Source organism: Dermacentor albipictus, chromosome 1 (assembly GCF_038994185.2).
Source record: "Dermacentor albipictus isolate Rhodes 1998 colony chromosome 1, USDA_Dalb.pri_finalv2, whole genome shotgun sequence".
In the NCBI taxonomy this organism is placed as follows: Eukaryota; Metazoa; Arthropoda; class Arachnida; order Ixodida; family Ixodidae; genus Dermacentor; species Dermacentor albipictus.
This window is the reverse complement of record NC_091821.1, coordinates 385,352,352-385,373,977: the sequence shown is the minus strand read 5'-3', so window position 1 is coordinate 385,373,977 and position 21,626 is coordinate 385,352,352. Positions and strand designations below refer to the sequence as shown.

At 45.6% G+C, this 21,626-nt stretch overlaps 1 protein-coding gene across 2 annotated transcripts in view; it reads left to right on the top strand.

Annotated features, from left to right (window-relative positions):
• The first annotated feature begins 1,701 nt into the window (after positions 1-1,701).
• LOC135902412 (sodium-coupled monocarboxylate transporter 1-like) overlaps positions 1,702-21,626 on the top strand; it is a 51,503-nt gene continuing 31,578 nt past the window's right edge. For both annotated transcript variants that reach the window (XM_065432435.2, XM_065432434.2), the window contains exons 1-6: positions 1,702-1,849; positions 5,400-5,875; positions 7,165-7,230; positions 10,694-10,745; positions 16,409-16,476; positions 19,733-19,887. In XM_065432435.2, the coding sequence (XP_065288507.2) occupies positions 1,732-1,849; positions 5,400-5,875; positions 7,165-7,230; positions 10,694-10,745; positions 16,409-16,476; positions 19,733-19,887 (935 nt within the window). In that variant the 5' untranslated portion in view covers positions 1,702-1,731. The remainder of the gene's footprint in view (positions 1,850-5,399; positions 5,876-7,164; positions 7,231-10,693; positions 10,746-16,408; positions 16,477-19,732; positions 19,888-21,626) is intronic.

Below are 21,626 nucleotides of genomic sequence, written 5' to 3'. Positions count from 1 at the left end.
TGGCATTGTCTTCATCAAGGCGACATAATGCTCTCCTCGGCACAGTATATATAGGTAGGGTTCTTCTAAAGGTTGGAGAGGGTGTAGGTTGTTTCTTAGCTGATTCGGACTGCATCTATAATCTTGACGCGACGTCATAAGCGCGGCTGAGAGGAATGTGTGGATAGTTTCATTCCGCTAGCGTTAGTTTAAGGCCACTTTTGTTGTGGTGGATATAATCGTTGTCTTCGCTACAGATCCTTCTTATTCGTTTCGCTTTTCCGACAAAAATTCCTCGATTGCAGTGTCGTGGGCGATTACTGCTGTAGTCTGAGTACTGCTGGCTATCCATTGGCTTCCGGTAAAGGGTCGTTCTCAGTTTTCTATCTTTTATGTAGACCGCCGTGTGGAGGAAGTTGATTTGGCTTGGAGAGGGGTGAGCAATAAACTTAATACTCAGGTGAAAGCGGTTGTAAAGGTTAATTAGGTAGGTTAAAGTGCTTGCGCCGTGTTCCCATATTATAATTAAGTCGTCATTGTGACGCAGATAGGTGTGGGGTTTTAAAGGGTATGATTTTATCAGCTTTGCTTCAACCTTTCCCATGAGAATGTTGGCATACGTGGGATAGAATGGTGCCCCAATGCGTGTGCCGAAAGTTTGCAGGTAGTGAATAGAATCGAAACCGAAATGGTTCAGCGTGAGAACTAACTCAAGAAGTATTTGGAGATTTGTCACATTGGAGGCTCTTTGCAACATTGGAGGCAGGGCACCAATACTGAGCCAGGTAAATCCAGGCTACGGCTTCGAAGACTTGCTTATTCAGTGCAGTCATGAATGACAGGTTTGACACCATGATGCACCCTTCGATGTGTTGTTTCGCTCCACTGTCAGCCATGATGTGCATATTACGCATTTTCAGTGCTGCGGGAAAAGCAGGAAATGCTAGGAGAAGAAAAAGACAGCAGGAAAGGAAGGACGCTGGTCCCTGTCCACCCTGCCCTGTTGCTGTTTCTTCTCCTAGCACTTTCCTTTTACACCAACGCTGGAAATGTACAAAATGTAAAAATTCAACCCAGCCCAGCTCTCTGCCCCAAATGCTGGCATGATTCGCATTGCACAGTAAGGGTGTCATGACGTCAGCACCAGAAAGGATTTCTGCAAAAGGTACGGCGTCCACGGCGCATTGTTTGTACCTCAGCAGTTGTATATGACGTATTAATGGGGTGAGGGAATCGTTTTAGACGTGGTATTAACGTTGGCGTATGCGTTAAGAAGTGTATCCCGATATGCATTTGTGCGAGGTTAAGCGCATCGCATGAATACAGCCCAACAAAACAGTTGCATCGCTTTGTACATTGCTCAAAGCCGAGGGGCGTCTACGACTCGCATCTCCTTTGGCATCAAGGTTGCCTATACCAGAAGCACACAGGGGTCACGTGACTCTTTGTTGTCTCTTTGCGTAGATCAAAACGGAAGTGATGGTACACACCTCTTTGCGCCTGAAGTGAAGCCCACATATATAGGCGCATGCGACAGTGTACTTACGCCACGCATTCATTTGTCACTCCGCGTTATGGGCTCATGATCGACCGATACCAGTGAGCCAAGGTTGCCGATTGTCGCCATTGCGAGTCAGGTTCATGGAAATTGGCGCAGTGGTGTTACGGCACCGGAAGCTGCGGCCGTGTAACGCACACTTGTGCGCGTGGGTTGTACGCGCCCTGTACACAGGGCGCGTTAATCTGCATGCGATGCGCTTCGGCGCCTGTGCGCTGCCATCAACACAGTGGATAACAAACGAAACGAGATTGTTGTCGCTGTCACAGCGATCTGCGCGGCTAACGGAGGAGCTCAGCTGGAACACAGAAGGTAAGTGGGGTCCTTCTGGTCAGCTCTCCATGGACTGTGATGCACGGCCTGCAGTGTCTTTTGGAATCACTGTAAAGGCGGTAATCAGTGTAAATGCAGAATCGGTGCAAGGGCTTAGTGTTAGTAATGCGCATTGAAGTCTTTATTAACTACTTTTATTTGTCGTACGAGGTCGTGGGACCGAATCCCGGTCACCGCGGCCGCATTCCAATGGGGTCGTAATGCGAAAACGCCCGTGCACTTAGATTTAGCTGCACGTTAAAGAACCCCAGGTGGTCCAAATTATGCCGGAGTACCCCCCTATGATGCGCCTCATAATCAAATCGTGGTTTTGGTGCGTAAAACCTCATAATTTACTTTTGTTCCTTAGAGATATTGATTGTGCTTCATATTGTACCGATGCTTAATATAAAAATGAAATAGGTTGTTCACATTGCTCTGTGTACCCCCTCCCTCTGTTATGCCTAAATGGCGCTGTGGATATGAGCGTAAATTTTAAAAAAAATTCGGGCCGAATCATTCATATGGTGGCGGATCAGCCAGCCAAGCTATATAAGTGATTAGGTTTCCTATTATAAATCACACATTCACCCACACGAATGCATCTATATATAATTTTTATTTATCTTATTTCGAAATGAAGGTGACCACGGCTTGTTCTTGCCTTGCGCACAATGCGTGGTATTCCAATTTTCCCCATTTTTTTGCTCGAGTTACAACTGTTGCAGTGGTCTATACCTCTGCAATGCACAATACGGTTATTACACACCTCGGCGGCTACCACGGCGCACATCCCCGCGTTTTCCCGCCACAACTGCCACGCCGTTGTACTGAGCGCAGACGACAGCAGAACACAGCCGGCAGCAACGGCGGCCAGAGCGGGCGCACTTCCCCACTGCGCAGGTGCGGCGCGCTGTGAAATCACGTGTCCTTTCTTTCTTCCGCGCCGTACTATCGTTCGTTGTATTTTTAGTTCACTTTGCGGACGTTAGCCAGCCCTAATGGTCCTAATGGTGAAACAAGAAATGAAATTGATTTCATACTTTCTTCCAATCCTAGCATAGTGCAGGATGTAATAGGGTAAAGTGCAGTGATCATAAGCTAATGAGGGCCAGGATTCACATCAATATGAAGAGAGAAACAGTAAAATTGGTCAAGAAGAAACAGGCCTATGTAGACGCAGTAAGGGTAAAAGCAGACCAATTCCCTTTGGCACTTGCAAACAAATATGCAGCCTTAGAACAGAGAGATCAAGATGACATAGAGGCACTAAATGAAACCGTAACTAGGCTGGCTTCAGACGCAGCAATTGAAGTGGGAGGTAAGGCACCAATGCAACCAGTAGGCAAGCTCTCCCAAGTAACAAAGGACCTAATAAAGAAACGACAAAGAATGAAAGTGTCCAACTCAAGAGATCAGATAGAAATCGCGGAACTGTCGAAACTGATCAACGAGGAGAAGATAAGAGATATTCAAAATTATAACGTGAGAAAGACTGAGGAAGCAGCAAAAAATTGGCACAGCATGAAATCAGTGAGAAAGAAACTTGGCATAGGACTAAACACGACGTATACACGGAAATATAAACAGGGTAATATCATCAGCAATCACGAAGATACAGTAAAAGCAGCGGAAGAATTCTATGCTGACTTGTACAATACCCAGAGCAGCCACGATACCTCCATTCGAAGTAGTAATGAACAGGTTACAGAAGCTCCTTCTATAACTAGCGATGAAGTTGGAAAGGCCATGCAAGATGTGAAACGGGGAAAAGTGGTAGGGGAAGATGCATTACCAGTCCATTTAATCAAAGATGGTGGAGACATAATGCTTGAAAAACTAGCGGCCCTTTATACGAACAGTCTATCGACTTCAAGAGTCCCAGAGAACTGGAAGAATGCCACCATTATACTAATCCACAAGAAGGGAGACGTCAAAGAATTGAGAAATTATAGGCCAATTAGCTTCCAGTATTATATAAAGTATTCACCTAAGTAATCTCCCATAGAATAAGGGCAACACTGGACTTCAGTCACCCAAGGAAAGATGCTGGTTTCAGGAAGAGATACTCTACAATGGATCACATCCATGTCATCAATCATGTAATTGAGAAATACGAAGAGTACAATCAGCCTCTCTGTATGGCTTTCACAGAAACGCATTTGAATCAGTAGAGATACCAGAAGTCATAGAAGCATAACGTAATCAGGGAGTACATGACACTTGCGTAAATATCTTGGAAAGTATCTACAGAGATTACAGAGCTACCTTAACTATCCCCAAGGAAAGTAGGAAGATACCTATAAAGAAATGGGTCAGACAAGGAGACACAATCTCTTCAATGCTATCCACTGCGTGCGTGGAAGAAGTATTCAAGTATTAAACTGGGAAGACTTAGGAGTAAGGATCAACGGCGAATAACCTAACAACCTCCGATTCGTAGATGACATTGTCCTTTTCAGCAACACTGGGGACGAGTTACAACAAACGGTTGAGGGCATTCACAGGGAGAGTATAAGAGTGGGGTTCAAGATTAATGTGCAGAAGACAAAGATAATGATCAATAGCCAGGCAAGGGAACAAGAGTTCAGGATCGCCAGTAAGGCTCTATAGAGTCCGTGAAGGAGTACGTTTACCTAGTTCAATTACTCACAGGGGACCCTGATCATGAGAAGGAAACTTACAGAGGAACAAAAATAGATTGGAGGGCATTCGGCAGACGCTGTCAGATCCTGACTGGAAGCTTATTATTATCATTGAAAAGAACAGTGTACAATCAATGCAAGCTACCTGTGTTGACATATGGGGCAAGAACTTGGAGACTGACAAAGAAGCTCGAAAACAAGTTAAGGACCGCGCAAAGAGAGGTGGGACGAATAATGTGAGGCATAACGTTAAGAGAAAGGAAGAGAGCGGTGTGGAAGGGTGAGCGAACAGTGATAGCCGATATTCTAATTATCATTAAAAGAAAGAAATGGAGCTGGGAAGGTCATGTCATGCGTAGGTTAGATAACCGGTGCACCATTAGGGTTACGGATTGGGTGCCAGAATCGGTTGGCGCTGGACAGGGGTAATTGGAGATCGCAGGGGATCCAATTACCCACTGCAGGACGAAGGCCTGCAGTGGATGTAAAATAGGCTGACGATTACGACGACGACGACGACGACGACGACGACGACGAAGACGATTATTATTATTATTATTATTATTATTATTATTATTATTATTATTATTATTATTATTATTATCTTTATATGTCGCGGAGGCATCTTTGGTGATTTTTACCCTTCACTAAACGACTGCCTAACGTTACTTCCAAGGCAAGTTGAGGTTGACTTCAATTATTGAAAAGCAATAGGCGAGAAGCATTGACAGTAATCAGTTTCTGAAATTTCTCTAAACTTTCTGATTAGAATGGTGCATGACGCGTAAATTTTGGCTGTCTCTCCATGGACATTACCTTACTTAGTCCTATGAAGAAAACTTCAGTGTTGTCGATTGCTCACATGAATTTAACGCTTCGCTGCTTGTTGGGTTCCTTTGTTGCAGGTACCAGAACAGAATTAGAAGGTATAACAGCTCGTCGACCCCCAATTCGCTCAAAGAAATTGACAGTCGAACGGCGTTCTGCAACTAAAAAAAAAGACGCCATGGACAACGTGACCCTTAGTACGTCGGCCGAGCTGGTTGCCCGATTCACGCCCTACGATTACGCCGTGTTCGTTTGCGCTCTACTGGGCTCGGGCGGAATCGGTCTGTACCAGGCTTTCGCCGGTGGCTCTGGAGGCAGCCAGTCTCTGCAGGACATGTTGACCGGCGGCAGGAACCTGCCAACTGTTCCCGTCGGCACGTCGCTGATGGCGAGCTTCATATCGGCAGCCTATCTGCTCGGCAACGCATCCGAGATCTACAACGACGGCACCATGTATTTCCTGGTGTTCATTTCGTACTTTCTCGTGATTCCGGTCACGGCGCACTTGTACATGCCCGTCTTCTACAACCTCAGGGTGTGCACCGCCTACGAGGTGAGTCACTGTGCAGGCTTTAACTCTGGCTGTAGCGGGAACAGCGGGCCGCTACCTTTCTCTCATATTGAAGTGCTACTTTTTCTTAGTCGCCACGTGGTGCTGGTATACAAAATCTTTTCTTACAACAGAAATAGAAGAAAGACGATGACGTGCGACGGATGCCAGGTCTAAGATAAATGTGATAAGACATGATAACTAAGATAAGCTAAGAAAGATAACACGTGAAAGCGAACGTTTAAAAAGTAATATAACAACCGGACTTCTTCGATACCTTATGAAGCGCTTGAGTTCGAGAAATGCGTAGCTGCGTAAATAAGTGCACACAAACACACACGCACGCGCGATAACAATCCAGTACGCGCACACGAAAACCGGCACCCATAATGCTAAGAAATTGCAAAGGCAGGAGGAAATTTAACAGCAGAGTAATTCGTGATGTTGCCTTCCGATCTGATAAACTTTTATTTTCCCGATACAGCGATATTTTTAGTTAGCAGTGCGTGCCATTAACACTTTCACAACCTACCTGTGATTCGTGTACATACTGCGATTTGTGCGAAGACATATTCAAATTTAGGCTATTTTCCGTAATAATCGGAGCGAAAAATTGTTTAGATTATTCATATCTGCCTCATGACAGGAAGCTATTGGTGTTTCATAGCGTAGTGGGCTGTTAGTTTGCAGAATATATGGCTGCAAACATAATTAAGAATGCTCTGCTAATAATTTAGTGGGGGTGTAAGAGCAGTAACGTCAACCGTTTAATCTACCTTTACGATTTCATGGCATAGGAGACCAGTAGTAGTAGCGTACAGAGCTTGCTTTCTATACCGCTGCACAGAACGACATGCGTGTCTATACAAGCAAAGCAGTTCACAGATCTCATCCGAACATTAATATCCCGATATGCTTGTAAATGATTTCAAACAACAAAATGAAGACCATGGGGCCAAACATTTGCAAAGGACGCCGAATATTTGTAGTTTATTGTATGCAAGGCTGAACCGAAATTTACTGCTCGATTATAATTTATATCTAACACAATGTTTACCTACACTGTAGAAATGCAGTGTAGTGGACTGTTGTCAGCTATTGGTAAGCAACCTTTGCAGTCATTCAGCGACACGCGATAGGGACGTGGCATATAAATGCGCTAATTAAGCTTGACAAACATGACCTCCTTTCGACCCAACAAAATTTCTTGATGCAACAATGTGACCCAAACAGAGTTATTTAGCCTGGTGTTGCTCTGACATTCTTTACGAGTGTCATTCCATTCCCCGCAGTACCTGGAACTGAGGTTCAACCGAGCAATACGGTTCATCGCGGTGGCGATGTTCACTGTACAAATGGTAAGCACGTAACTTGGTTCGTGTTAGCTTAATGCGTGCGTGCGAGTGCGTGTGTGTGTGTGTGTGTGTGTGTGTGCGTGCGTGTGTGTGTGTGCGTGTGCGTGTGTGTGTGTGCGTGCGTGCGTGTGTGTGTGTGTGTTTGTGTGTGTGTGTGTGTGTGTGTGTGTGCGTGCGTGCGTGTGTGTATGTGTGTGTGTGTGCGTGTGTGTGTGTGTGTGTGTTTGTGCGTGTGTGTGTGTGTGTGTTTGTGTGTGTGTGTGTGTGTGTGTTGTGTGTGTGTGTGTGTGTGTGTGTGTGTGTGTGTGTGTGTGTGTGTGTGTGTGTGTGTGTGTGTGTGTGTGTGTGTGTGTGTGTGTGTGTGTGTGTGTGTGTGTGTGTGTGTGTGTGTGTGTGTGTGTGTGTGTGTGTGTGTGTGTGTGTGTGTGTGTGTGTGTGTGTGTGTTGAAAAGAGTGATAGGTGAGCGCGGTAGCGCCGGCACTGGTGGAAAGCGGACGACAAATGCGGCTCTAGCTGTAGAAAAGCCATATTTTGCTTATCAAGCCGATGTTCCTGCGGGTCATGTTTTATGGAACATTGGATTATTTTTGCAATAATAGGTAGTGTCCTAACCTACGGCCCAGCGACTTCTCCCTCCAAATAACACACGCTGATCTCAAAGGTCATGCTTTTGCTAGCTGCATGCGCCAGGCTTTCTTTCTTAGCCAAGCCAAGCTAAGTGGCAGTATGTGCCAGCAGGGCTGTTATCGCAGTGCTTACATCCATTAATGGCAAATTCGTCGATGGCATCTTGTATCTCACTGAAGTCGCTGGACACGGCGTGCAAACTCGCAAACTTGCGCGCGCACAGCAGCCCTCATGCATGCGCCGCGATGCACGGGACTGCTCTGCTCGCTCTGCCGCTTAGCTCGTTACCACGAAGGGAGCTTCGCTCGCTAGCGTGCACTTCTTTACTTCGTAATGTACATAGAATAAAGCGCGAAAGCCATATAATATACGAACTTCAATTTTAAGCAATAAGTATGATGTACGTAATAAAAGCCGACTCACGTACAGTTTTCTCATATACTCCATCCGAAGTACCAAGACTTCACCGCCAGGTAGCGCCACTTGCAGGTTTTTGAGACTTTCTTTGCCAATTTAAAATTATAATTCCTACTTAAATCGCCAACATGGTGCTCGATTCTAGCACTAAAAATTATGGTCGCTTAATTTCCTCTGACGTCTCGAGACACATTCTGGCCAGTTGTCAGTCCTTTTATCGTGCCAGACCAACGCGAAAGGTCAAACAGGTTGGTGAATGATGCTACACTGAGACATGCAACAGCACGCAATGACAGTCACAGACGAGGATTCAAGCTCAACGTATTAATGCGTCAGCATTCCAGGGCTACTTCCCTCGGAAATCTGTCCGTCTCCAACGTGTGACACGATGCGCTCCATAGGTATTTATGGGGTCCTATGGGGTATATATGAGACTGCCTTATGACTACGTATGACTGCTAAGATTTATGATTATGATTGTATATAGTGTGAAGGGGTATCAATAGTAATTAAGGTAAGTAAAAGAATAATAAGATTAATTATTCCCAATTGAGACTTCCTAATTATATTGAAGGCCAAGGGAGCCGAATGAAGACTCTGAACTAATTAATTACATTTCCAAATAACCTAGCCAAGGGTAGCTAAGATTAAATCAAATAAGCCTAATGAAGAATAATTGATGGTGCTTAAGTAGAATTAGGGCTAATTTCGATCTAGTAACATTAAATTGGTTAAGACTAATCTGGATTAATTAATGCTAATATAGATGAATCCGGCCTAATTGGGATTAATTACGATTACAATATTTCGCCCAATATGATTAATTCCGACAAATTACGTTTACCAGTTAGGTAGTTGCAACAGGTCATTCCAATACTTGCGGCACCTAGCATTACGCTTGGCACAGTGTGCCGCGGTGTGCGTAACTCGGCCACTCAGTCAATACTTCGTTGCATGAGTGCAAGATGAGCGACTAGAAATAATACTCACGCATTATCTGACAAGTCCCACTGGGGAGTTTCGACAGGGATTTTTTGTTCGTCATTGTGACAACGTTTGCGCTCGCAGATATAGGAGGCATAAAATTATTCACTGAGAAGGGGGCATGACGACGCTTCTATAACGCCATACCCTACGTGCTTTTGATAGTATGACAGTCATAACACACTGCCTTTGAAACAGTTCCTCTTTAATTGAAAATATATTTTTTTGCTACGGGTTCAGATATTTTCTTCACGCCTTTAATGTACCATAAGTTCTCCAATAAAGTGAAAATAACTCCGCCGAAGCAGACTGGGACCCGGTGAATGAACATAATAACCAGACCCCGTCCCTCATGATTAAGCCGTTATTGTGCCGACAAATATGACTCACTTCATTGTCGAGAAACTGTGTACTGTGGCTGCTGTCGTCACTGGGAGCGTTGTCAATATTTTGAGGTGTGTGTGAGCTTACGGGAGCAGGTCTCCGTCACGTTCAACTAGAGTGGCCGTCGCATAGCATGGCAGTTCTCTTTGAATTGCCTGCCATTCTGCCTTTTGGATCTCCGCTCCCCTTTTTAGCATAGGGGCATGTGCTGCACTCACACTGTTTAGGTGAAATTTTAAGGCGGGTTTAACAGACTTAACGTAACAATTGTCGGCGTGCCTTAATTGGTCGGAAAAGTAGCAAGATCTGCGGTGTTGCCCGGGGGCTTGTAGAGCGGCGTTCAAGAGAGGCTCTCAGATCATAGAGGGCTATGCTAAGACCGTCTATATAGGGAATAAACGTGGCTCGCCTGTGGTACTTCTCTGTGGAACTAAAAGAATAATTGGCCCGATATGTCCTTGCGTCCACCGTGCACGCGTGGAACTTTGCAGTTTCCCCCAAACTCGGTCACTCGTCGTTGTTCCCAAACGAAACTCTCTTGTTTGTCTCGAGGGAAAAAAGTAAATCCCGAGAATGACACTAGACTCTCTTGCAAAAGTCGGAGCGAACATATTGGCGATAATGTTGTTCAGCGGCCCTCTTATGGCAGTGTGTTGTGGAAATTAGTTTATTTGCACTGCGAGACAGAGAGCGTATCTCTAGAGGGAGAGAAAACCGCGCATCACTGCGCTTTCTTGTAATTCTCCGTCGCTCGCGAAATTCACTCAAAAAGAAAGGAGGTACCTTAAATACGTGGCCTCTTCCGTACAGCAATCAACGCAATGCCCCATCTGCAACAATGACTTCAAAGCTATTTGTAATTGGTTTCCCCGTGGTTGCGTGTGTGTGAATGCGTGTGTGAATGCGTGTGTGAATGCGTGTGTGAATGCGTGTGTGAATGCGTGTGTGAATGCGTGCGTTTGGGCGTATTCGTTCGAGGCTGAGCTTGAGCGTGGTGGTCGATAGGGTTCAATGTATGTTGTGCCATCATTTCTCCCTTGTTCCCTGACCCAGGCTCTCTATTTGAGCGTCTCCCTCTACGCCCCAGCACTGGCGCTATCGAAAGGTGGGTCAAGAAATTCAACTGTTTAAAAAAAAAGCTTTGAACGAGCCGAATACAAAGCGTTTTTGTTAACTTTGTGCCTTCGCTGTAAAATACTTCCTTGTGCGAACAACGGAATACTGGTGCCAACGTTTCAACAGGGGCGCTTGTCTTTGCCAGGGCGACAGAAGATAAGTCCCCTTGTAGAGTAGTAGTAGTAGTATAAGACTTTTATTTAGCCAAAAATTACAGGCCGAGCATATCGACCGCCTGGGCGGCCAGTCGACGCTGTTCTTCTTCACCTTCAGCGCCAAGCCAGTCGAGCCAGGTGGTGATGGAAAGCGAAGGGGGAGGGTAGGAACTTGATTGCTGAGCAGTCGGACAGTAGAATAGGCAATGGGATAGGTCTGCATAAGTAGACGGGCAGTTGGGACAGGAGGGGTCGGAGCGATAGCGATAGAGAAAGAGGCGGGAAGGGGTAACCAGTGCATTCATTTGGATGTGCCGCAGAAGGCGAGCCTCCGGCACAGTGAGTGATGGATGAGGGGGAGGGTAGAGGCGCTTGTCGAGACGGAGCTGGAGGTAAACTTCCTTGATAGTGCGGCGCAGGGAGAGTCCCCCAGAATCCTGCGAGGGCCCCGACCAGGGGATCAACGGTGCCCGGTTAAAAACATCACGGGCGAGCTGATGAGCCAGCTCATTGCCGTCAATCCCCGAATGCCCAGGGACCCAGCGGAGGAAAACGGTGGAAGGTTGCAGTGCGGAGACCGCTCGTTCGACCTCTTGTTGGAGTGAATGGGGTAGGGTGCGGTTCTGTATGTGGCGAATGGCGGCTTGGGAGTCGGTGTATATCGTGTACTCTGGGAGCGAGGGCAGGGAGGGAAATGATTGTAGGGCATGTACAATGGCAAGGACCTCGAGAGAGAGTGCATCCGGAGGGTGTAGGTACGGCCCACTCGTGTGAGTTTCAGGTGCTGGGAGGTGGGGATGGTAGATAGCGTAGCCACAGGAACCTCGAGGGGCTATGAAAGAGGCATCCGTGTAGGCTACTCCCTGGGTAGTAAAGAGGGGGGAATGATGCTGCGCGGCCGCGTGACGACGGCCGGCATGCAGGACAGGGGACATATTAGACGGGAGGGGGAGAATGCGAAGATTGGGCGCCGGGGTGGATTTTGGAGAGATAAAGGAGGAAACGGGAATGGGAGAGATACCCGCCTGGGCCAGTAACCACTGACCCTGACGGGTAAGAGAAAGCCGGGCAAGCTGGGAGTCACGGTGGAGAGAGAGAAGAGAACGAAGAGGATGGAAGAGGCCTGTGGCAAAGAGCTTAGCAGTGGAGGTGGTGATAGGGAGGTTGAGAGCTGCCTTGTAGAGGCCAACAAGGGCGGTTTCGAGGGTGTTAAGCTGAGTGTGGGTGAAGGAAACGTAAGGCACAAAGTACAGGAACTTGTTGAGGGCGAGCGCATGGGCAACTCGGCACGCATGAGCCTCGTGGAGGCCCGAGCGCCGAGTGACCACGCGCCGCAGGAGGTGAGTTACCGAGTGACAAGTCCTGACCGCGTGGTGTAGGGCTTGCACATTCTTGGCTGCATGTAACGGGAAGCCAAGAACTTTGCATTGGGGGACAACAGGAATGGGAGAGCCGGAAAGATGTAGGGAGATTAGGGCGTTGTGGGAGCGCTGGTATGAGGAGTAGTTAAGAAGGAGAAGCTCGGATTTCTCCGGAGCAGGTGACAAGCCAGCAGTGGGGAGAAAGGAGTTGATGAGATCGAGGCCACGTTGCAGGGTGTCCTGTACGTGACCGGGAGAACCAGACGAACACCAGAGGGTGATGTCGTCGGCATAAAAGATGTGGTGGAGGTCAGGAATCTGGGCTAGTTGGGAGGCGAGAGGGGTCATAGCAAGATTAAAAAGGATAGGAGAGAGAACAGCACCTTGAGGAGTGCCACGGGTGAGCGGGTGGGGATCGGACAGATGTGTGTCCACTCGGAAACGAGCCACTCGGTTAGAGAGAAAGGAGCGGAGATAATCCCTTGTAGAAACGTCGTATAAATACTGAGGGCCAAACTCACAAATGTTTTTCGTTTGTAAGTGCTATTTGCCATTGGCCGGCTGCATTAGTTAATTAGGTGTCTAGCATCGAGATAGGCTGAAGTTTTAACTTACGAACGATTTTAGAGTAAGAGGCCTTCCTTGTTCGGCCCACTGCTGATCACTTCAACTATTCATCTTCCTATGAACCTGTGCCAGTACTCATAAAAAGCTTGTTAGGATTGCAAATTGGGCAAGTTGGTAACGATTCATCTTCACCTTCTTAGACAGAGGCAAGAAAAAGAAAGTTGGTCCCTGTCGTAAGTGGGACTAGTAAAGATGGATTGCAAAAAAGGCTCTGAAGCTATAGAATCTTCCGTAAGAGAAAACTCCAGCAAATCTTGACGCTACGCATATAATTAGCGAATGCGATCGTCCAACGGCATATAGTTCTTAGGAAAAAAAAGGTCACCAAAGTGTTGACGCGTAAAAAGATTCGGTGTCTATGCTGATCGGTGTCTCGATGCCTATGGTGATTCAAATGATTGGGTCATTAAAAGATGATTGTATCTCTCTTCACTCATAAATATCTTATTCATTTCGTACACCGCGCGGTATTACGTCAACATGGGACCCTATAACGTAAAAATATTCCAATCTGTCTTTATTCCGATCTCCTGACGTCAATAAGCACCAACGCAAGCATTGGGCGGTAACCCGCAGCGTTGTTTGAGAAGCTTAATCAAACGCGCACCTCGTTTATAGGAGGTCACTTTTTTTCTTCTTTCAAAGCGAATAGCATATTGCCTACATTGAGCAGATTTTCTTATACAATTAAGTGAGAAGAGGCGAGGAGCACGCTCAAGTGGAGAGGGGTACGATATGGCCGAGCCTGCACAGTGAAAGTAGATAACAGGATGAAGAGACTGGTGCCGGCGTCTGGGATTGATCCGCTTCCCCTTATACTTAGCTTGAGGTGGCTGGTCGAAAATCGCTGCGGCATGCAACGGAACGTTAGAAATGCCGCCAGAACGAACCCTCAGCAAAGAGTTGGTAAAGTGATGTCTTATATGCGCCGAAAGGGCTCGATAACGTTATACTGCGACGGCAAAATATTACACGCAAATAAATCCATGCTCTCCGTACTCTCCAACTAGCTAGTGCCAGAGCAATTGGCGGGAAGCCATCTCCTATTCCTTTCGGAACGGGGCAGTCTCCGGCTATTAAAAAAAAATCAGTTTTGTTTTGACAGGCGAAATGGACGCAAGCCGAAACCGTTTGATCAATGGCACCGTATATATGGCGAAAAAGGCGTCGAATGAGAAATAATTATTTTTCTTTCGTTCAGTCTAATCATGCATAATCACTGTGCAACCATCATATCAAATGGGGAGCTATCGCGGTTTTCGTGACGTCGCGTGAGAGGCAGTCGAGGTGGAGGTGGCCGGAAATTTTTTTGACCAATCATGGAAGACTGGGGCCCTATAACGTAAAACTATTCCAATATATTTTTATTCCAATCTCCTGACGTCAAATTTGCGTAACCACCGACGCAAGCATCGGGCGGTCACCCTCAGGGTTGTCTGAACAGACCAATCAAACGCTTTCCTCGTTCATAGGAGGTCACTTTTGTTTGCTTGAAAAACGAATAACATTGCTTACACTGAGCGGCTTGTCTTATCTAATTGGCTCACAAGAGGCGAGGAGCACGCTCAAGTGGAGATGGATTCGATGGGGCCGAGCCACTGCACTGAAAGTCGATAACCGGATGAAGAGGGTGGTGCCGGCGTCTGCGATTTGTCCGCTTTCCCTTACTTAGCTTGCGGTGGCTCGTCAACAATCGCGGCGGCATGCAACGGAAGCTTAAGTATGACGCTAAAACGGATGCTCAGCAAAGAAGAATTGGCAGAACGAGGTGGTAAACGTGTCGAAAGTGCTCGGAAACGTTACACGGCCACACAAAAAGCTTTATTACACGCAAATAAACCCATGCTTTCCGACAGGTGCGAGTAACCAGTGCCTGAGCGATCGGCGGCAGCCATCTTTTATTCCTTTCGGAACGGGCCAGCCTGCGGCTATTCAGAAGAAAATTCAGTTTTGTTCGGCATATTAAAGCATCTTTATCGCGCACACGTCACTTTGACGCGGTGAGATTTTGCGGTTTTGTGACGTCGCGTGAGGGGCAGGTGAAGTGGGAACAGCCCGAAAACTTTTGACCAATAGCCGAGGGCTAATGGCGAAAAGGGGTCGAATCAGAAATAACTCTTTTTCTTTTTTTCTGTCAAATCATGCATGCTCAGTGTGAAAACATCATATCAGATAGGGAGGTATCGCGGTTTTCGTGACGTCGCGTGACAGACAGGTGAAGTGGGGGTGGTCGAAAAATGTTTTTGACCAATCGTAGAGGGCTGATAGCAGAATTGGAATAGAAAAGTTTGGAATAGCTTTACATTTTAGCGCCAATGGTCTTCTTATTGACCACGAGGACAGGTAGGCCAATTCCGTTAATTTACCGACTTTTTTACTAATGCTCGTTTTGTTTGGGCACCACTGAAGCTGCCTCGGACGAGCCGTGCTCAGTCCAAGCAAACTCGCTTCATTTCTCAAAAGTGTACCGTATGATAGCTTTTCCTCAACTTCTCTATATCTACGGCAGTGCGTCCTTTGCAGGGTTATAATGCAATGTGGTTAATTTTCGACAATATCGGCACTAATTACGCCCGTTCCGGTGACGGCACCTACTCCGCGACTGATTGTCGCTCCTCGACTCGTTGAGTCCTACATTTTAATACCTCTTGCGACTCTTTATGACGCTATGGAGGCCCAAAAGGGCCGTTTTTATCTCGAAGAGGTTACAAGATACCCAATCCCAAATACACCAAACCCGTGTGAAGACAGCTAAGACCTTGTCTTCAAGAAGCTTTCTGAATTCGGTCCCCATTCTTTTATACATCGGCTGCTTTGGTGTAGAAATTCAAGCAAAGGGTATCTCTGCTACTTCGTTTCTCTTTATTCTGCAGCAATAAATAAATAAATAAATAAATAAATAAATAAATAACTAAATAAATAAAATACCTCTGTCTTTGTTGTGCACCTGCAACTCGGGGACAGAATTCACAAAACCTTTGGTTCGTAAGGGTTCTTTGCCCCTGGCCAGCAACCGTCACTAATGATGTCTTCAACATCGCCATCGGCTGGCGTCTGTGTTTACGAACAGTTCTTGCGTAAGACAATTTTTGTGAATACGGGCCCAGTAGCGATGCAATTTGAGGCAACTTTTATCTAGCGCCTCACCCACCCTATACGTCTTCGTGCAAGTTGCATCATTCTCGGATTGCGTGTGCGTGCTCACATTATTGTTCCGCATGTACGCACACAGTAAGGCTACACAAGTTCAAAGATATGAAACGCAAACATGCAGGCCATATGGAAATAATTCAGGAATTCGTAATCGAGACCTATAAATTGCGGAGGTTTTATGGTCAGCAAATCAATGTATTCTACTTCTCAAGATGTGAAGTCGCGTGAGTTGCTGGAACTGAGCAAGTAGCATGTTTTAAGAAGTTGGGGAGAACTGTATCAAGGCTAAGAATCGCGACAACGTGTAGTGGTCCAATGACGGCTACTAGAGTTCGCTTTTGTTCTTTCTCTTGCAGTGATGGGATTGCCATTGTGGGCAGCAGTAGCGCTACTTGGAATTATCTGCACCGTATATACTAGCATTGTAAGTACAATTTGGTGACTTCTTTCTTTAGTGCGACACTACTGTTCTTTTTTAGAATAGATTTAACAGTGACTCAGTGACCCTTGGAGAAATGCAGTGAAGTCGAGCTTACCTGTTTTAAAGCTCAAGCTGTCTCCGCGATGTTTCATGCTACTTATGCTTCATACTATTTGCAGATTTCGCTATGCATCGCTATGTTTTATACTTCTCTGTACCACTCGATCCTTTTCACACAATGCTTCTTTCGCCGCTCGCAAAACGCCGCATTAGCCTTCAAGTCATTGATGAATACAGTTCGCCTGACATGAAGCCGTGTGAATTTGTATTCGCGTTTGAGCATAAGGTGTAAAAAATCACACAAGTTGAATTTAAAGTATAATTACACGCAGTATGCGTCTCTTCGCGTAGTGTTTAATTGAAACAATTCAAGATTCATTACTGAAGGGAAAAAGTAAAATTAAAGTATAAAGTAAAATTAAGTTTAAATATAAAGTTTAATTTTAAATATAAGTTAAAATATAGTTAAATAGTTAAAGTTATTAAATATAGTTAAATATAGTTTTAAATATAAGTATATAAGTTTTTTAAATATAAGTTTAATTATAAAGTATAATTAGGTTAAAGTATAATTACACGCAGTATGCGTCTCTTCGCGTAGTGTTTAATTGAAACAATTCAAGATTCATTACTGAAGGGAAAATCAAACATCCACCCGTTCGTAGCAAATGCTACAAAGGAAACCCATGCGGGTTCCTCGAAAGAAAAGCCTCGCACTGAGACCTGTAATCGTCAGATAAAGGTCACCTAGACTGATACTCTGCTCAGAGGGAATGAGCAGAGAAAAAATGGATATGAGAATAACTTTTGATGAAAACTCTAAGTTGATAATGCAGGCAAATTGACAGGAGGTAAAGGACTTGTAACAAATTAGGAAGGCCTTGGCACTTCTCGTAAGCAGACTAAACAGAAAAGCTCACGCTGGACATTCGAGGTCACACAGCCCAGAAGAAACTTCCGTCATTTTGTTCAGATGGCGCGTATGGAAAAGTTGGCATAGCTTCTCAGGGCCGCATGTAAATAGTGAATATTGCTACGAGTACTTGTTGATTTTTCCTGGTGACCGTCTTTAACCGGCTAACAAATATTCAAGTTATCGCCCAGCCCAAGGCACGTCTTTCCTGTATCGGAAGTTCCTCTTATGTTTTCGCTGGTTGTATCTGCTCTCTATGCTGTCGCCGAGCCTTGTGTAATCAGATTGCAGGCGTGACGAGAATAAATAAATGCAGATTCTAGAACTCAAACGAACACCATCGATTACGCTGTCAGATTCAATTTAATGACTCATGTATAAATAGCTGACATGTCCAATCGGCGCACCAGATTTCGAGTTGTTTTGCTGGGCACAAGTTAGCCCAACAAACAGTTAGATTGGGGACATGCATTGTGTCTCTGTGGTTGTTCACCCTCCGTACAACGGGAGAATATAATTAGCCTTGCGAATAAAAGCCTTCAGGCTATATTCTCGACAAGCATGGCGGCAGCACGGCCGCCATTTTTCGTTATGTTGGCGCTCTGCTTGGCTGTAAAGAGGTCACGTGTTTTTAGATTTGTGCCGGAAAGCGAAAGTTTTGCAAAACCCAGTTTTGTAGCGTTTTCCTCAAGATGACGAACGTGACGACGAGCTGCAGACTATTTCGAATAAGTAGCTTTTCTGCTCCTTGGAAGCTGTTTAGCGATGCTGGCGATTAAAAAACAAACAAAAGTGAATGGTAGCATGCACAAGCATGCGCAGTGCATCTACCCTTTCGCGAACATGTGGTGGCGGTTCAAGGTATTCGCCATGTCAGCTTGTTGAGTGGCTGAAGGAATGACACGTGAGGAGCGTCACTAGAAAGGCCGTTTCGTAAAAGTCAGTTTCACGTTGTCTGACGTTGCGCTGAGCCGCCATCGCATAGATTTTCTTTCCATAATTTGTGGTGCGACGAGCCGCGCGAATTATGCTTATGAGTAACCACATCCAATGGCGGCCGAGCGGCATGCGTATGGCAGCATTTCCCCTTCCGTTTGGGTCACTAAAAAAATGTGTTCATAAGGAGTGCTCATAGCATTTGCATCGCTGTCGGATGGTGTTGGCATTTGAGGTTTGGGCCATCATTAAACAAAGAACGCATTTATTTGAAATAATATTGGTTGTACATTACAAACTTTCCGCGGTTTTCTGCACTTTTCACTGCTGCGTTCGTTGCTATATACAAGGGTTTTAATGGCGTAACATATTCCGCATTCAACGGCAGAACATGGCAAAGGGGCTGCCATGTCTTTGACGCATGAACGAGAGAGGAACGGACGCACGAGACAGCCTAACCGTTTTGTGAATGAAGGTATTTCCATTGGCTAATGCAGAAGCGTTAAACAACGTTTCTGAATTCGTGCCACTCGTAATAGAATATTTGCGATTTTATAAGCAGTATGGTTTACTACCGTTTGCATCGACAATAAGATTGTAATTAAAGGGATTAAGCCAGAGCTACACTTTTATATCATGATTCTGCAGTCGCAAATAAATGTAGCAGTTTTACCGTGACCGGAGGCTTCGTATGCCATTAAGAGGCAGCGTAAAATAGACGACATGCTGAGACGCCACGTTTCCATTCCCGCATTAGCTTACCGTGACGTAACAGATTTTGGTAGCGACTGGTGGAGGCTTACCAAGAGAAAATAATTACGTAGATTCGAGAATAAAAGAGCAGTCGCGGCCGCTTTCTTTCACGAAATCAGCACCAAGTACGCACAAAAAAAATAATAATAAATCCGTGAGGTTTATAATGCGTCAAATAAGGTATATGGTAGGGTTTAGGCGGAAAAGTGGAAAAGCGCAATTTCCGCTTCTCTTTCTCCTCTAAGGAGGATCCATTTTATGCCCAAAAACGCACAGAAGGTTTTGAAAGAGCAATCAACGAGCTGGCTTAGTGTTTTTAGGCACTCCTCGAGCTTACAATTTACAGCTTTGGGTTCAGTTCAAACAATTTTTTCAATTTCACCTACTATTTAGATTTCTAGTGATATATACTAGTTACGATTAATTTAATAGGTTCACTTATGTTAGCTTAAACGAGGTGCTAAAATTTGCTGCTAAGAGAGCAGCCAATCTGGGGTTTTTCGTTTGCACTGTCAAATTGTAGCTATTCCTCGATATCGCACCTCGGTTTTCTACAGTTCTTTCGCAAGAAAGTTGAGTGGGCTCGTTTGTACGCAGGGCGGCATCAAAGCAGTGGTCTACACGGATACCTTCCAGTGCGTCGTCATGTTCATCGCCTTGATTGTGGTGGTTAGTATGGGCTTCAAGGAAGTTGGCGGATTCGAGAATGCCTGGAACATCGCCAAGCAGGGAGGACGCGTCCAGTTCAACAGGTGAACTTAGCTATAACTTTTAAATTTCTAGTACAGTTTGGGGGCAAAAAATGCTACTTAAGAAGAGGTAATTATTATGCAAGAAACTTCTTAAGAATTCGTGCTCCACGTTTAGTATAGCATGCCAACAAATGGCCATGTTTAGGAAAACATTGACGACATCAGGCGCAGTAAGCGTCTTGGATTTGAAGTGCTCAATTAGCACACAAAAAGTGATCTTCATTCAGTCCAGACCTTAATGAGATATTGTTGACACAATGAAACAGCACTAACGGCAGTATGGTATGCATAGTTAAACAAAGAGGGGCAATTGGACCCATCAAGGGACGCAAACTGCAATATCTTCAGTCCGTGCCCTGCCGGTTATGAAGACACAAAATAAACAATTAAGGGAGTCACTGTGGGTAGAAAGGTAGGTCTTTACATCGCAAGGATGTGGATAGAAAAGTCACAGGGCTTTATTTCAGTCTGAACCAGAGATACATGAACACTACTCTTTTTTTCATTCGGGAGGATTTGCCGCAATGCATAAAGAATAAAAGAAAGTTAAATACTTTGCATTGCGTGGTTGTGTTAGAGAGAGAAAAAAAGAAAAGGGAGGGAGGCAGGTTGCACTTGGTTTGCTATCTTACACTGGGGAAGATGGAAGTCGGAAGAAAAAGAAAACGCAAAGGGAGAAGAAGTGACGCACGCGCACTCATAACTGCGTTTATCGCGCATTCAAAGCTGTAGCAGAGCTCAGCCGTCGTTAAAAATTTGAGAGGACGCTTAAGCTTCGCCCTTTAAAAGTGGAACGCGACAGCATCCAAAGGTCCCTGACTGCTTCTCACGCTTGCCACGAACTGCTGCTTGTGTAACCGTAATGTGTTCCGGGAAACGCTGCCGGCGAACGCTATGCACGAAAGCGAGCTTTCTGGTTCTTTTTCTTTTCTTTTCTTTTCTTTTCTTTTCTTTTTGATGGTGTTGCAAGGAACCGAGCAGGCCGCGCCGCTCCTACTAAGACAGACCTCAAACTGCAGCTGGAAAAGGCGTTTGCGTTTGAGTTTCTGCGCAACAGAGTTACGTTTTCTCGTATATTCAAATTATAACTAAGCGCAACACGGAGGGCCTGCTTGGTTCCGGATGCGTGGTTCGGGATGATTCGGCTGACACCGATGATTCGGCCGACACCAGATTTTCTGCTACACGGGGCCCTTAACGCGTTAAGAAGGGCAGCAGGGCTCTGGTGGCTTTCTGTGTATATGACTGCTTGTCCATGATCCCAATATTTTTTTTTCCTCCGTGCGCACTCTGTCGTTCAGTCGGCTTAAGGCGGCACGCGAAGTCTCTCTTTCATCACGAAAATAAGGACAATAGATAAGGGATATATCTTTTATGTGGTCCGATTGGTCCGACTATATGGTCCGATTGCAATCACTAACGTTGCATGTTAGGACTCGTGATGAAGACTGGTATTTCGCAATACTATGCGACGTAGGTGACATCAGCGAAACTCGAAGAAAGGTTGACTGAAATTCGCCAGGGGTTGCCAGTTAGCAGATCACACTTAAAATCAGGGACCAATCGAAAAAATTGACGGAAATGTGAATTTTACTAGTGTTGTCTAAAGGTAGACAGACGAACATCAAAGGATTCGTAGGACTTCTAGGGCCCTATAACGTAAATCTATTCCAATATCCTGACGTCAAATTTGCGTAAACACCAACGTAAGCACCGGGCGGTCACCCGCAGTGTTGTCT